At 49.5% G+C, this 17,398-nt stretch overlaps 1 protein-coding gene across 1 annotated transcript; it reads left to right on the forward strand. All coding sequences in view use genetic code 11, as the record gives it.

Annotated features, from left to right (window-relative positions):
* Window positions 1–257: 257 nt before the first annotated feature.
* On the forward strand, window positions 258–16,578 carry EGR_09894 (hypothetical protein; the record flags this gene model as incomplete). Its single annotated transcript, XM_024499143.1, has 18 exons — window positions 258–2,311; window positions 2,707–2,881; window positions 3,797–3,841; window positions 5,113–5,260; window positions 5,577–5,715; window positions 5,902–5,979; window positions 6,107–6,148; window positions 6,866–6,960; window positions 8,765–8,970; window positions 9,777–9,877; window positions 10,273–10,447; window positions 11,363–11,407; window positions 12,679–12,826; window positions 13,143–13,281; window positions 13,468–13,545; window positions 13,673–13,714; window positions 14,432–14,526; window positions 16,331–16,578. The coding sequence occupies 18 exons, from the start codon at window positions 258–260 to the stop codon at window positions 16,576–16,578; spliced, it is 4,053 nt and encodes a 1,350-aa protein (XP_024346457.1).
* Window positions 16,579–17,398: the final 820 nt, after the last annotated feature.

A 17,398-nucleotide genomic window follows, 5' to 3' on the forward strand; every position in this document is an offset into this window, starting at 1 on the left:
GGGAAACAAGATGGTAAATTTCTCCCCATCGTGCCCCACCACCCTCCAGCCAATGATATTGCGCAGACGACGTGAGGAGATTGCAATGCGTCCTTCCAATGTGTCCAATCAACTGCTCGCGTTGTCTGCTCATGTACTCCTCTCTCATCGACCTGTGCTTCCTCCTCAGTCCCATTGGTTGAGGCAGCCATCTCCTTGCCTCAACGCCAATTTTACTTTTCAGTAAATCCCACCTCCAGTGCCTGGTCTGTGCAGACATGAATTTCGGCAACTTCTTCCGCAACATCTCCACTGACAAGAGCAGTGGCAACAGAGGCGGTACCACCAGCAGCGGTAGTGCAGGTGGAGGAGGAGGCAGAGACGGTGGGGGCAGCATTTTTGCTGCACCAAGTCGTCTGTTCGAGTCCATCAACGCGAAGACAGAGAGCATTGTCTCCGACTTCAGCCACAAAGTCGACTTGGCCAACAAGCTGGACACGATCAAGAAGTACTCCTCCATCGATAAGATTGGCCAGAGTGTACTCGGCACCACATTTCAATCCAAGCCATCCAACCAACCTCCCGATGACCCCACTAGGGTGCCAGCTCAGACATCACAGAATCAGGAGGATTCCTATTCACCCCCTTCCCAACAAACGCAACAGCGCCAGCAGCAGCAGCAGCAGCAACAACAACAACAACAACAGCTGCAAGAAGAAGAAGAAGAAGCATGCCAAGGCAACCGAAGTGAGCAGTCGGGAGCATGGTCGGCAGACTACTACAACCCACATTCTATCTCCACTCCCACCGACATTTCCAATGGCACACGCAGTTTGCATGACTTCTCAGGTCACACCAACCAACCACCGCATACAACAAGCTATGAATATCACCCACGAGGAGGATACAGCATTCGTGAGCGGGAGACACAGGAGTCACCAAAATCACATCCACCAAATCGAGCATCTCAGCACAGATTCGGTGTGGATAATTTCGGACGATCTGATGTAGAGCATAACAGGGCGAGAATGTCAACAGAACAGGAGGCTACGCAGCCAACAAGGGAGGTGGTTTCACAAGGCAGGGAGTCATTCAGTGAGCCTCCATGTGGAGGCGCGAGAGCTAATCCAGGTGAAGTGAGTGCGTGGCAAACCGATTCACGGTTTGCATCACAAGCTTGTCAACTGTCAAGTGGTGAAAGTGCTGAAGAAAGACGTCACGAGAATCCCTTCAACAAGGGAGGGTCTGTGGACATGGGCACAAGTAGGAAGGAGACTGCAGTTTCTATCATGCGTCAGAATACGACTCCGGGATTTCGTCCTCCCAGACCACCACCACCTCGATCTCGTTCCGGATCTGCGTCTGAATCTGTGTCTGGCTCTGTGTCTGTGTCTGGGTGTGGTTCCCAGTCACTGCTGATTGAAAGTGCAAGGAAGGTGTCGTTGACGGAGGAGGTGAGCGCCAAGCAGCCATCTTCAGTGCTGCACTCAATCACCACATCAGTCCTCTACGAGGAGGTTGACGAGCCGTTGAAGAGTGCAGTTGCTCCACCGCTGTCAGAGGAGATTGGCTACCTCACCCGTCTACAATGCCAGCAGATTGTGTCCGCGGTGGATGATATGATTGCCGAAGACATTGATGTCAGTCACGACTATGAGTCAGTGAAGGAGACTGAGCCTTATCGACGGCAGGAATCTCAGTCTCACAATTACTGGCAAGACACATCACACGGGGGATCGGAGCTGCACGATACACAGACTGTTGAGAGCAGACCACAAGAAGTGAGCACTTACTACGTGACGGAGCCAGATGACACGACACCGTCGAAGCAGGCGACCGATGACACACCGTTGTCGTGTCAACCCTCGTACGTGGAGCGGGAAGAGGGGAGGTTGGAGGAGGAGGAGGAGGAGGAGGATGGGGAGGAAGGAATGGAGAGTGAGGTGACGGAGGTAAAGGAAGAGAATGAGGTGGATGAGAATGCCCATGATTATGGGTACGAGGATGAGGAGGAGAAGAAGAGGGGGAGGGAGGACGAGGTAATGATGGAGACTGGGAAAGGCAGAAGCGGTGCCAGCACAGACGATTGGCACGGGAATTACGGCTCTGAGAGACACGATTTCACGGATGAGGAGGATGAGGATGAAGATGAGGACGAGGAGGAGGAGGAGGAGAGGGAGGAGGTGGAGGAGGAAGGAGAAGAGGAGGGAAGGCGAACAGAGGGTTATCCTCCCACCTCACATAATGTGGGTTCGAAAGGGAAAGTTGGCACGTCTGACGATTCACTCAAACCCTTCATCACCGAATACGTACAAGAACTGGTCACTGGAAAGTGAGTCACCCACACAGTTCTCTACCCTAACAATTCCCCCTCCCCCACTTTCAAGTCTCGTACTACCAAATGACAGCTTAGAAGCTAACAAGTTGATTAACTAATAACTGCCAATCACTCCTAACCTCGTTCAATTTGGCCAACCTCGTGGACACACTTGGTTGGAAATAATCACGCATGATGAGAGACAGGATCCACCCACCTGCCTGCCTTCCAGACATTCCAAATGACTGACTGAGTGTATTCGATGTTGGAGGTGCAATGTAATCTCGTATCCCAGTTTAAGCGTTCTCGCCTCTGTTTAATTCATTCACTGCCTTCCCCATCTGGAGTCATCTTCAAGGTCAAGTAGAATGGAGTCATGGAGATGACTTTTGGCTTTGATTTCCTTTTAGTGAGATCGAGTTGGATGCCAAAAACGAGGCGTTCAAAGGATACATGCTGGTGAGTTTGACCGCCTTTACCCTCGAATGTGGCACAGATCAGGAGAGAGTCTCTACTTCTGCCAGATCCCCATACCTTAGGCACAAGTCCACCTACCTACCTACCTACCTGGCTCCCAGTGGACAGGTGTTGGTGCTTACCTAATGCGTAGGTGTGCAGTTGAAATTTGAAAGGCACTTGTGCCATGGTATAGTTTTAATGGCCATCAAGTTCGGTGTGTGTGTGCATGTGTGTGTGTGGGCATCCTGAGACACATTTTGCGTGGTTGTCACCACCACCACCAACGCCACTACCACTATACACTTGCGCGTCACATGAGAAATGCGGAAGTGCAGTCACGTTAGTCAATTCACACGCCCACCGTGGCGCCCGACGGACAACCATCGGTTAGTGGGCGAATTGAGGACGTGTTTACGCTAGTGATCCACTTGGCCTATTTGGATGCAGCCACTTCTCTGCTATCTACACCACTAATACGCACTCGATGTGACGGTTGTGCCGTCAATAGGAGTGCGAATACACGAGATTGGTGGAACACTAGAAGAATCCCAAATACAGATATGTCAGTCACAAACTAATGTCAGTTGATGTGATCTAGAGTGGTGGCGACTTGTCCAACAGAATTATCGAGGAGGTGAGCAGAAAGGTAGAGGGATTGACTTCAACAGGGAGGTCTTCATTACCCACCAGTATGGGATAAGCTGGAGGTGGAGGTGGTGGCACAGCGCATGCACGTAGGCGTTGGCTGACTGACCACTGGTAATCCGAGGTGCTTCCACTCCCGCCAACCCATAGCGTCTGGATTGGTCTTGACCTTACAGTGATTGGTAGCACACTTCAAGTCTGTTGCCTGAACAGAATCGCGTTTGGCCAGATTTGCCACATTTCCACCAACCTCGTGTGATAAATGCGACACCAATGATACCCTGATGGCCACAGTCGCTAATCTTGTGACGAACAGGTCAAATGGCATCATTCTGAAGCCTTAACCGGTAAGGTGGTCTTACACGCCTAACCCATGCGTTATTTCCTTTACTGCAGACACCACAGGGTCGCGAGCTCTTCTCCAAGGTCGTTGAACTGCAGGTGAGTCGCCTAGTCTTGCAATCATAAGACGACAACTTGAACCACCACAGTGCATGTCCACACTCCCTGTCCGTTCCTCAGCTACGAGAGTGGTGTACTCAGACAGGTTGTGGAGTTCATTATTGCCCGTGGTGGTGGAGATGGTGAATTTATTTGACTAGGCTCAGGTCACTCCACGGGACAAACGTTTCCGCATGCCAATGTTGCGATGTTGAGTCAACTTCGTCACTGCAACTGTATGTCCATGACTTCGTCCACCGTGTCGCGGATAGAACTAGAGCCATGTAAGATGTGGGGCGATGCACACTCGGCTATGGAGGGGCTATGTGAGCGAAACCACTCCACGAACTTGCAAGTCGATGCAGTGATTTGTGCTTGTGCAGGCCATGACCTCCTGATCCACAACCGGCACCACAAACAGATGAACGAGAGGCATGTGATGGGATCAGGATAGTGTGCACCGTGAGTGAGGACATCTGTGCTAACGAGGTTCACCAATGCAACCACATTCCCGAACAACTGTCATCTTGGTCAAAAGGAAGGACATGATGGGCGTTATCAGGACATGTGAAAGGAAATACAGAATTGGTATGACACAACTGGTAGAGGTGGCAGATGTGAGTGACTAGTGGTCGCGTTGGAGAAACACCAAACCTTCCTGTTATGGCAACACAACTTCACAAGTTGGTGGAAGGCAGCGCATTCACTACTGCAGGATTTCCTCCAGATTCTTGGGTTTGAATAGAACTAATCTCCCTCACTACCACCAGGACTGAGGTGATCTTATTTAGACTGCTCAATGAATGTGCACACAAGCAAAGAGAAGAATGAATAAATGAAAAGATAATGGCACTCCTGAACGTGTGTTTCGAAGGCGCAGTTAATGGGTCTTTGAAATGGAATAGGTCAATCAACCAGTCAACACACCGAGCAGATGCAAATGACCAAGATTCGCTGTGCATTTGACAGTTGGCACGGTGGCTTCACCAAAAAACCTGTGGGCGTGCGCCTTTGCAGCCATCTTTCCGCCATCAAAGCAGTTTTGAAGAAGAATCAAGTGTGGCGTGAACAGGACGTAAAGGCACGGTTCGCTGACCAGTGGACGTTAGTCAACCAGTGAACAATAGAGACGTGGAAGTGAGATCACACAGTGTCTGCCACCTCTCTCCCTCTCTGCCCTCATCCCTCCCTCCCAACATCCCCCACCTCCCCTCCTATCTGTCAGGTCGACTGTCTCGCTGTCCATCTGTCTGCATTCCCCTCCCTCGCAGGGTGCGTACTCGGGTGGACGCCTCGACGAGAACGGACTGCGAGCGTTGCTGAGTCGAGTCGTCTTCGTGCTCACAGAGTGTCACAAGTGGGAGGATTTCGTTCCCGCTAAACGACTTCTCACCACCTCCCTCGTCTACCACATTGAAGGTATCTCCCACTTACTCCTCTTGCACCCACTCCTCCACTCAACAACCACTTCACCGTCTTCACGTCCTGTTGGGCACAGTGTGTGTGGATGCAGTAAGAGCTGCAGCTGCACACCCCCCTTTTCATCTCACCACTAGCTGCATTCTCGTTAAGCAAGCAGGCCTATTCAACCACCTGCACATTCATTTGTTCATTTGCCGCAAGTCCACTTTGCATCAACCACCTCACCTACCTTGACGATGTCTCACCACTGACACGTGCTGCATATTCTGCCAATGCGTACAGCAGGTAATGTGAGCACACTGTTCATCCCTAGATCCCATGAAGGTCGGTGAGAAGGTCTTCCTCTTCTCCTACATCAAAAGTCAGCCTATTTGGCATTCGCTGCGATTTTGGAATGCCTGCTTCTTCCAGTCGGTGCAGGAGACGCGAGCCAAGATGATGGATCAAATGAGGTAGGTGTCGACGTCCATTCGGCTTGGCAACTGTTTGACTGACGAAACTAGCCCTAATACACCGTGCCTTGGTTAAGTTTATGCTGTTAATGGACAGCTGTTTACACACTGTTAGATGACTTGGGTAAGATGCGTGACAATGCGGCTTGTGCATTGACCAATGGCATGCCAGTGACCATGGGCTAGTGGTAGTGGTAGTGGTGGTCATGGCGGTGGTGACGATGGCGGCGGTGGTGGCGGTGGCGGAGGGCAGATTAGATTAGTGTGATCTAGCAACCTGTACTGTCCAGTTGATTTATGCTTGCTTAGATGATTTATTCTTACAACAACGATGTGGATTGGCATTAGCCAGTTCATGCACACTACTTCTTGCCTACTTTCGACTTTGCAGATCTGACACGGAGATCGACCATGCCATCACTGACCAAATAAGGTGAGTTCTTACACCAACCTTGTCTCCTAATCTGTCAAACCAATGTGGGGCAGGCTTGTTGATATTTGATGACATTATCATGCCAAGTTGATAAAGGTGAAATCGCCGTGAAAGAGGCTGACACACCGATGTCAGGTAGGGACGTGCCAATAATTCAGGCGTTAGGACAGCAGTGTAGCGTGACCTCTCGAGAGAGACGAACTTTGGCCACCTTGTTTGCGCTACGTGGGAGGAATGGTGGGACAAAATCACAAACATAAGGTCAAGTGGACATTGACAGCAGATGCGTCCTTCTCCACCAACTGAATCGCGACATACAGTGCAAGCACAAGCGCTGATGCACATTTACCACTTTCGCTTCCTCGCCACATTCTAGAGCATCCCTCCAATGCGTCATTCACACCTCACTTCGGTTACAGTAGTTTTAAGCCAAGGAGGACTGCACCATGACCTCTTATCCACCTGCACAGTGCTTTGAGCTATCACGCTTTTGCAGAATTCCGATCAGCATTCTGCATGAGAAACTGGAGAGACAGACCTGAAACAGAGAGGCGGATGTGTGTCAACGATATTCGGTACACGCACGAGGGAACTTTGTTTAGTATTGCTCCTAGTGGAGGACATCGAAATGGGCCAATGTGACAGATACTTCATGTAGTTGACAGTGAGTGAAGGAGTGGAGTACTCAGAGGGTATTGACTTGTGTACTTGTTGTAGGTCATACCTCAACACTATGCAGGTCTTCAATCTCCACGCAACCATGCGATACGAGTTTCTTCGCAAGCAAGGCGACCTATTCAATCTTCCTCAAGGTAGGCCTCGCTGAATGACTTGCACTGTATCACAACTGCCCGCTCCCCTGATACGCCAACACCAATGCGTGTGTTCCATCAAGGTAGTCGTTTTACGAGAAGGTGTGGATGCGAAAGCTGAGGTGGACATTGGGTTTGGGAAATCTCCACAATGACTGTCTCGATGGTGATGGTGCGTGGAACGGGCGTCGCCGATAGCAGTGTGTGAAGCAGTAATGCGATCCACCAATCCCAAAAGCCGAACGAAATAGTGATATTGGAAGTTGTAAATGGCGGAGATGTGTAGCATCACATTCTAGAGCAATCAGGCGGCAATACTTATCAGACAGTGGAGGTAGTAAAGGTGGGACGGATGGCTTAGTCCCCTACATCTGAGGCAATTCCATGTTAGTTGTCAAGAGTATTGTCTCATGCATTGGTGACTAGCGAGGCAAGCTGACAGGCAGATTTGCAGACGGTGATGGATAATTAGGGAGGTTTCTCAGGTAGAGACTTGTTAGGCAGACAGTTGGTTTGTCGGGTGACTCCAGTCACATCACTCACGTGTTACAATCCAATGCAACCAATTCCAGTCCACATACATATTCCAACCACCAGCATTGGCATACCATCTACCACAGCACGTTTAACTCATTGTTCCCGAAAAGAAACAACAAGTTAATGAGGTGGAGGCATAGACCTCTCTGACATTAGCACTAATCGACCCTCCCGTTGTCTCCACATTACAGATGACGTTGAAGCACTGTCTGTGTTGATTGACAACCCACAGACCAATTGAATTGACTCGTCTCTCCTCTGGCGACATCTGGCCTCCGGTTTGGATCAGCAAACACCTCCTCTCTTTGGGCAACCCTTCCTTACTGCTTTGCCCCACCCACCACTCCATGTGTCATACCACACCCCCTTTCCACCTGTGATATTTTCCCTCCATTAAAGTGTAGACAGCTGCACATCACTCTCCACTCAATCTTCTCCTCCTCTCAATGGAAGACAAGATTTGCGTGAAGAGTCATTCGTCTTCCTTTGCTCAATGCACGAACGACTGGTGACAGCGTCTGTCACCAGTTGATGGATGGTGTGCGTGAATGAAGCTGCCACCAGATGTTGCATTCATCAATCCACCATTCGCAGCCTCGTTCATCATTTTGGAGTTGACACAGTGCAGTGCAGCACAGCGCAGCGATTCTTTCGCAGTGGATAAATAAACACTGAAAATACACCCAGTGGTACCTCCTTTCCCTGTCATCGTTGCGGCTACTCAATTTACTCCCTTCCAACATTTGTTACTGCCAGGATATGTTTGAGGTCTTCCTCATTAATGTGCGTTGGAGGTTGACAGTGGCCGTTTGTCGTGTCAAGTGAGCATGAATGTCCACTCATTTTGGCCAAAAGTCAGCAAGCTGTCTTGAAATTTGGGATAGTGAAGTCGAGTTTCTCGACTTCTGCCTCCGATGCCACCTTGTACATTGGGCATTCGCATTCCGACCATTTGTACTTTTGGGCAAACATTAATTTGTCGGGTCGTGGCAGCAGGCCACATTGGCACACCAAACATGGCAGTCTCCACGGTGGTCAGCAACATTCCTACGACATAAAGGTCCGTCGAAATAAGCCTAAATTGGATGACAGGACTGGTAGACTTCCTGCATCGGGTACACACCACTCCGTCTCGCGCACTCCGCTCATTGCATTTGGGCAGTTCTCAGTTCTCCACTCAAACACTTCTTTGAAGAAGTCAGTTAAGGAGGATCCGAAGACGACTTGGAGGAGCACACAACATAGGCCCTCTTGCCTCATCAAAAAGAATCCGCTTTTCCCTATCCCATGCGCTATCCTCTGCGTTCTCTATCCCAAACAAAGCACATCACTAACTACCGTCAAATCACGTGTTTAACCCTTTGGTTTGCCAGTCATGTCACCAGTGATGTAGTCGTCCATGGACTGCGACGCACGTCTTCGCTCAACGCTATCCAGATTCGAAGTCACCACATCACGTGCACTGGTAGTGAGGTTAACAAACAGAATATCCCCTCAAGTGCCTTCATTCGTTAAAATGGCCATCACGACACACGATTGTTGCGAATCCCGCCTTTGTCAAATGCCTGGTCGCTTGAAGCACAGTATACAGGCAGGCCTGGCCACCCAACTGCGTTTTCCAAATGCCGTACATCCTCTATCACACGTGACCGTATCGCACTAGCATCAAGATGTGGTGGTAATTGGAACTTGGAGAACCACCATCCACTTTGGGAGGAGTGTTACACGAGGGATGGAATGAGGCAGTATCTCCACCCTCTCTCCATTCCCATGGTTCACGTCTTCGCATGGGCAAGTTTCGTCATGTGCGCTTCAAGGTGTGAGGTCTTACACTGTCTGATGGGTATAAGACTGCAAGTTCTCCCGTCTAACCGATCAATCCTGACTGCACCCAATGTAGGGGAAAGAAAGAAGAAAAGGGGAAAAGAAGGGAAACAGAAAGAGGAGAAGGGGAAGGGAAAGGTGAAGAAGGTGAAGGTGAAGTTGTTCCTGTACCCGTTCCAGTTGCACCGTATCGGGAAGATAGGTTTCAGCCGTAATTCTGACTTCATCTGTGGTATATCAGTAAATTCCTACTGAACATAGGCTTCCATGACTACGCACACACCCACACCTCTGAAATAGGAAGAGATGTGGTGATACTTGAATGACCCTATGGTCTGCTGTGGTAACGCAGTCACGCAAATTTAGCCACACGATGGAAACAGAAAAACGGAATCGGACAGCAAAACAACCTAAGCAGGACGACACCTCTTTCCATCTGTCGTCAATGCTCAAAGGCAAACACGCCATCACGCAATCACGCAGTCACGCAAACACAAACCACACAATCCGGCAAACCCTTCATCACCGAATACGTACAAGAACTGGTCACTGGAAAGTGAGTCACCCACACAGTTCTCTACCCTAACAATTCCCCCTCCCCCACTTTCAAGTCTCGTACTACCAAATGACAGCTTAGAAGCTAACAAGTTGATTAACTAATAACTGCCAATCACTCCTAACCTCGTTCAATTTGGCCAACCTCGTGGACACACTTGGTTGGAAATAATCACGCATGATGAGAGACAGGATCCACCCACCTGCCTGCCTTCCAGACATTCCAAATGACTGACTGAGTGTATTCGATGTTGGAGGTGCAATGTAATCTCGTATCCCAGTTTAAGCGTTCTCGCCTCTGTTTAATTCATTCACTGCCTTCCCCATCTGGAGTCATCTTCAAGGTCAAGTAGAATGGAGTCATGGAGATGACTTTTGGCTTTGATTTCCTTTTAGTGAGATCGAGTTGGATGCCAAAAACGAGGCGTTCAAAGGATACATGCTGGTGAGTTTGACCGCCTTTACCCTCGAATGTGGCACAGATCAGGAGAGAGTCTCTACTTCTGCCAGATCCCCATACCTTAGGCACAAGTCCACCTACCTACCTACCTACCTGGCTCCCAGTGGACAGGTGTTGGTGCTTACCTAATGCGTAGGTGTGCAGTTGAAATTTGAAAGGCACTTGTGCCATGGTATAGTTTTAATGGCCATCAAGTTCGGTGTGTGTGTGCATGTGTGTGTGTGGGCATCCTGAGACACATTTTGCGTGGTTGTCACCACCACCACCAACGCCACTACCACTATACACTTGCGCGTCACATGAGAAATGCGGAAGTGCAGTCACGTTAGTCAATTCACACGCCCACCGTGGCGCCCGACGGACAACCATCGGTTAGTGGGCGAATTGAGGACGTGTTTACGCTAGTGATCCACTTGGCCTATTTGGATGCAGCCACTTCTCTGCTATCTACACCACTAATACGCACTCGATGTGACGGTTGTGCCGTCAATAGGAGTGCGAATACACGAGATTGGTGGAACACTAGAAGAATCCCAAATACAGATATGTCAGTCACAAACTAATGTCAGTTGATGTGATCTAGAGTGGTGGCGACTTGTCCAACAGAATTATCGAGGAGGTGAGCAGAAAGGTAGAGGGATTGACTTCAACAGGGAGGTCTTCATTACCCACCAGTATGGGATAAGCTGGAGGTGGAGGTGGTGGCACAGCGCATGCACGTAGGCGTTGGCTGACTGACCACTGGTAATCCGAGGTGCTTCCACTCCCGCCAACCCATAGCGTCTGGATTGGTCTTGACCTTACAGTGATTGGTAGCACACTTCAAGTCTGTTGCCTGAACAGAATCGCGTTTGGCCAGATTTGCCACATTTCCACCAACCTCGTGTGATAAATGCGACACCAATGATACCCTGATGGCCACAGTCGCTAATCTTGTGACGAACAGGTCAAATGGCATCATTCTGAAGCCTTAACCGGTAAGGTGGTCTTACACGCCTAACCCATGCGTTATTTCCTTTACTGCAGACACCACAGGGTCGCGAGCTCTTCTCCAAGGTCGTTGAACTGCAGGTGAGTCGCCTAGTCTTGCAATCATAAGACGACAACTTGAACCACCACAGTGCATGTCCACACTCCCTGTCCGTTCCTCAGCTACGAGAGTGGTGTACTCAGACAGGTTGTGGAGTTCATTATTGCCCGTGGTGGTGGAGATGGTGAATTTATTTGACTAGGCTCAGGTCACTCCACGGGACAAACGTTTCCGCATGCCAATGTTGCGATGTTGAGTCAACTTCGTCACTGCAACTGTATGTCCATGACTTCGTCCACCGTGTCGCGGATAGAACTAGAGCCATGTAAGATGTGGGGCGATGCACACTCGGCTATGGAGGGGCTATGTGAGCGAAACCACTCCACGAACTTGCAAGTCGATGCAGTGATTTGTGCTTGTGCAGGCCATGACCTCCTGATCCACAACCGGCACCACAAACAGATGAACGAGAGGCATGTGATGGGATCAGGATAGTGTGCACCGTGAGTGAGGACATCTGTGCTAACGAGGTTCACCAATGCAACCACATTCCCGAACAACTGTCATCTTGGTCAAAAGGAAGGACATGATGGGCGTTATCAGGACATGTGAAAGGAAATACAGAATTGGTATGACACAACTGGTAGAGGTGGCAGATGTGAGTGACTAGTGGTCGCGTTGGAGAAACACCAAACCTTCCTGTTATGGCAACACAACTTCACAAGTTGGTGGAAGGCAGCGCATTCACTACTGCAGGATTTCCTCCAGATTCTTGGGTTTGAATAGAACTAATCTCCCTCACTACCACCAGGACTGAGGTGATCTTATTTAGACTGCTCAATGAATGTGCACACAAGCAAAGAGAAGAATGAATAAATGAAAAGATAATGGCACTCCTGAACGTGTGTTTCGAAGGCGCAGTTAATGGGTCTTTGAAATGGAATAGGTCAATCAACCAGTCAACACACCGAGCAGATGCAAATGACCAAGATTCGCTGTGCATTTGACAGTTGGCACGGTGGCTTCACCAAAAAACCTGTGGGCGTGCGCCTTTGCAGCCATCTTTCCGCCATCAAAGCAGTTTTGAAGAAGAATCAAGTGTGGCGTGAACAGGACGTAAAGGCACGGTTCGCTGACCAGTGGACGTTAGTCAACCAGTGAACAATAGAGACGTGGAAGTGAGATCACACAGTGTCTGCCACCTCTCTCCCTCTCTGCCCTCATCCCTCCCTCCCAACATCCCCCACCTCCCCTCCTATCTGTCAGGTCGACTGTCTCGCTGTCCATCTGTCTGCATTCCCCTCCCTCGCAGGGTGCGTACTCGGGTGGACGCCTCGACGAGAACGGACTGCGAGCGTTGCTGAGTCGAGTCGTCTTCGTGCTCACAGAGTGTCACAAGTGGGAGGATTTCGTTCCCGCTAAACGACTTCTCACCACCTCCCTCGTCTACCACATTGAAGGTATCTCCCACTTACTCCTCTTGCACCCACTCCTCCACTCAACAACCACTTCACCGTCTTCACGTCCTGTTGGGCACAGTGTGTGTGGATGCAGTAAGAGCTGCAGCTGCACACCCCCCTTTTCATCTCACCACTAGCTGCATTCTCGTTAAGCAAGCAGGCCTATTCAACCACCTGCACATTCATTTGTTCATTTGCCGCAAGTCCACTTTGCATCAACCACCTCACCTACCTTGACGATGTCTCACCACTGACACGTGCTGCATATTCTGCCAATGCGTACAGCAGGTAATGTGAGCACACTGTTCATCCCTAGATCCCATGAAGGTCGGTGAGAAGGTCTTCCTCTTCTCCTACATCAAAAGTCAGCCTATTTGGCATTCGCTGCGATTTTGGAATGCCTGCTTCTTCCAGTCGGTGCAGGAGACGCGAGCCAAGATGATGGATCAAATGAGGTAGGTGTCGACGTCCATTCGGCTTGGCAACTGTTTGACTGACGAAACTAGCCCTAATACACCGTGCCTTGGTTAAGTTTATGCTGTTAATGGACAGCTGTTTACACACTGTTAGATGACTTGGGTAAGATGCGTGACAATGCGGCTTGTGCATTGACCAATGGCATGCCAGTGACCATGGGCTAGTGGTAGTGGTAGTGGTGGTCATGGCGGTGGTGACGATGGCGGCGGTGGTGGCGGTGGCGGAGGGCAGATTAGATTAGTGTGATCTAGCAACCTGTACTGTCCAGTTGATTTATGCTTGCTTAGATGATTTATTCTTACAACAACGATGTGGATTGGCATTAGCCAGTTCATGCACACTACTTCTTGCCTACTTTCGACTTTGCAGATCTGACACGGAGATCGACCATGCCATCACTGACCAAATAAGGTGAGTTCTTACACCAACCTTGTCTCCTAATCTGTCAAACCAATGTGGGGCAGGCTTGTTGATATTTGATGACATTATCATGCCAAGTTGATAAAGGTGAAATCGCCGTGAAAGAGGCTGACACACCGATGTCAGGTAGGGACGTGCCAATAATTCAGGCGTTAGGACAGCAGTGTAGCGTGACCTCTCGAGAGAGACGAACTTTGGCCACCTTGTTTGCGCTACGTGGGAGGAATGGTGGGACAAAATCACAAACATAAGGTCAAGTGGACATTGACAGCAGATGCGTCCTTCTCCACCAACTGAATCGCGACATACAGTGCAAGCACAAGCGCTGATGCACATTTACCACTTTCGCTTCCTCGCCACATTCTAGAGCATCCCTCCAATGCGTCATTCACACCTCACTTCGGTTACAGTAGTTTTAAGCCAAGGAGGACTGCACCATGACCTCTTATCCACCTGCACAGTGCTTTGAGCTATCACGCTTTTGCAGAATTCCGATCAGCATTCTGCATGAGAAACTGGAGAGACAGACCTGAAACAGAGAGGCGGATGTGTGTCAACGATATTCGGTACACGCACGAGGGAACTTTGTTTAGTATTGCTCCTAGTGGAGGACATCGAAATGGGCCAATGTGACAGATACTTCATGTAGTTGACAGTGAGTGAAGGAGTGGAGTACTCAGAGGGTATTGACTTGTGTACTTGTTGTAGGTCATACCTCAACACTATGCAGGTCTTCAATCTCCACGCAACCATGCGATACGAGTTTCTTCGCAAGCAAGGCGACCTATTCAATCTTCCTCAAGGTAGGCCTCGCTGAATGACTTGCACTGTATCACAACTGCCCGCTCCCCTGATACGCCAACACCAATGCGTGTGTTCCATCAAGGTAGTCGTTTTACGAGAAGGTGTGGATGCGAAAGCTGAGGTGGACATTGGGTTTGGGAAATCTCCACAATGACTGTCTCGATGGTGATGGTGCGTGGAACGGGCGTCGCCGATAGCAGTGTGTGAAGCAGTAATGCGATCCACCAATCCCAAAAGCCGAACGAAATAGTGATATTGGAAGTTGTAAATGGCGGAGATGTGTAGCATCACATTCTAGAGCAATCAGGCGGCAATACTTATCAGACAGTGGAGGTAGTAAAGGTGGGACGGATGGCTTAGTCCCCTACATCTGAGGCAATTCCATGTTAGTTGTCAAGAGTATTGTCTCATGCATTGGTGACTAGCGAGGCAAGCTGACAGGCAGATTTGCAGACGGTGATGGATAATTAGGGAGGTTTCTCAGGTAGAGACTTGTTAGGCAGACAGTTGGTTTGTCGGGTGACTCCAGTCACATCACTCACGTGTTACAATCCAATGCAACCAATTCCAGTCCACATACATATTCCAACCACCAGCATTGGCATACCATCTACCACAGCACGTTTAACTCATTGTTCCCGAAAAGAAACAACAAGTTAATGAGGTGGAGGCATAGACCTCTCTGACATTAGCACTAATCGACCCTCCCGTTGTCTCCACATTACAGATGACGTTGAAGCACTGTCTGTGTTGATTGACAACCCACAGACCAATTGAATTGACTCGTCTCTCCTCTGGCGACATCTGGCCTCCGGTTTGGATCAGCAAACACCTCCTCTCTTTGGGCAACCCTTCCTTACTGCTTTGCCCCACCCACCACTCCATGTGTCATACCACACCCCCTTTCCACCTGTGATATTTTCCCTCCATTAAAGTGTAGACAGCTGCACATCACTCTCCACTCAATCTTCTCCTCCTCTCAATGGAAGACAAGATTTGCGTGAAGAGTCATTCGTCTTCCTTTGCTCAATGCACGAACGACTGGTGACAGCGTCTGTCACCAGTTGATGGATGGTGTGCGTGAATGAAGCTGCCACCAGATGTTGCATTCATCAATCCACCATTCGCAGCCTCGTTCATCATTTTGGAGTTGACACAGTGCAGTGCAGCACAGCGCAGCGATTCTTTCGCAGTGGATAAATAAACACTGAAAATACACCCAGTGGTACCTCCTTTCCCTGTCATCGTTGCGGCTACTCAATTTACTCCCTTCCAACATTTGTTACTGCCAGGATATGTTTGAGGTCTTCCTCATTAATGTGCGTTGGAGGTTGACAGTGGCCGTTTGTCGTGTCAAGTGAGCATGAATGTCCACTCATTTTGGCCAAAAGTCAGCAAGCTGTCTTGAAATTTGGGATAGTGAAGTCGAGTTTCTCGACTTCTGCCTCCGATGCCACCTTGTACATTGGGCATTCGCATTCCGACCATTTGTACTTTTGGGCAAACATTAATTTGTCGGGTCGTGGCAGCAGGCCACATTGGCACACCAAACATGGCAGTCTCCACGGTGGTCAGCAACATTCCTACGACATAAAGGTCCGTCGAAATAAGCCTAAATTGGATGACAGGACTGGTAGACTTCCTGCATCGGGTACACACCACTCCGTCTCGCGCACTCCGCTCATTGCATTTGGGCAGTTCTCAGTTCTCCACTCAAACACTTCTTTGAAGAAGTCAGTTAAGGAGGATCCGAAGACGACTTGGAGGAGCACACAACATAGGCCCTCTTGCCTCATCAAAAAGAATCCGCTTTTCCCTATCCCATGCGCTATCCTCTGCGTTCTCTATCCCAAACAAAGCACATCACTAACTACCGTCAAATCACGTGTTTAACCCTTTGGTTTGCCAGTCATGTCACCAGTGATGTAGTCGTCCATGGACTGCGACGCACGTCTTCGCTCAACGCTATCCAGATTCGAAGTCACCACATCACGTGCACTGGTAGTGAGGTTAACAAACAGAATATCCCCTCAAGTGCCTTCATTCGTTAAAATGGCCATCACGACACACGATTGTTGCGAATCCCGCCTTTGTCAAATGCCTGGTCGCTTGAAGCACAGTATACAGGCAGGCCTGGCCACCCAACTGCGTTTTCCAAATGCCGTACATCCTCTATCACACGTGACCGTATCGCACTAGCATCAAGATGTGGTGGTAATTGGAACTTGGAGAACCACCATCCACTTTGGGAGGAGTGTTACACGAGGGATGGAATGAGGCAGTATCTCCACCCTCTCTCCATTCCCATGGTTCACGTCTTCGCATGGGCAAGTTTCGTCATGTGCGCTTCAAGGTGTGAGGTCTTACACTGTCTGATGGGTATAAGACTGCAAGTTCTCCCGTCTAACCGATCAATCCTGACTGCACCCAATGTAGGGGAAAGAAAGAAGAAAAGGGGAAAAGAAGGGAAACAGAAAGAGGAGAAGGGGAAGGGAAAGGTGAAGAAGGTGAAGGTGAAGTTGTTCCTGTACCCGTTCCAGTTGCACCGTATCGGGAAGATAGGTTTCAGCCGTAATTCTGACTTCATCTGTGGTATATCAGTAAATTCCTACTGAACATAGGCTTCCATGACTACGCACACACCCACACCTCTGAAATAGGAAGAGATGTGGTGATACTTGAATGACCCTATGGTCTGCTGTGGTAACGCAGTCACGCAAATTTAGCCACACGATGGAAACAGAAAAACGGAATCGGACAGCAAAACAACCTAAGCAGGACGACACCTCTTTCCATCTGTCGTCAATGCTCAAAGGCAAACACGCCATCACGCAATCACGCAGTCACGCAAACACAAACCACACAATCCGG

Source organism: Echinococcus granulosus (assembly GCF_000524195.1).
Source record: "Echinococcus granulosus chromosome Unknown EG_S00173, whole genome shotgun sequence".
In the NCBI taxonomy this organism is placed as follows: Eukaryota; Metazoa; Platyhelminthes; class Cestoda; order Cyclophyllidea; family Taeniidae; genus Echinococcus; species Echinococcus granulosus.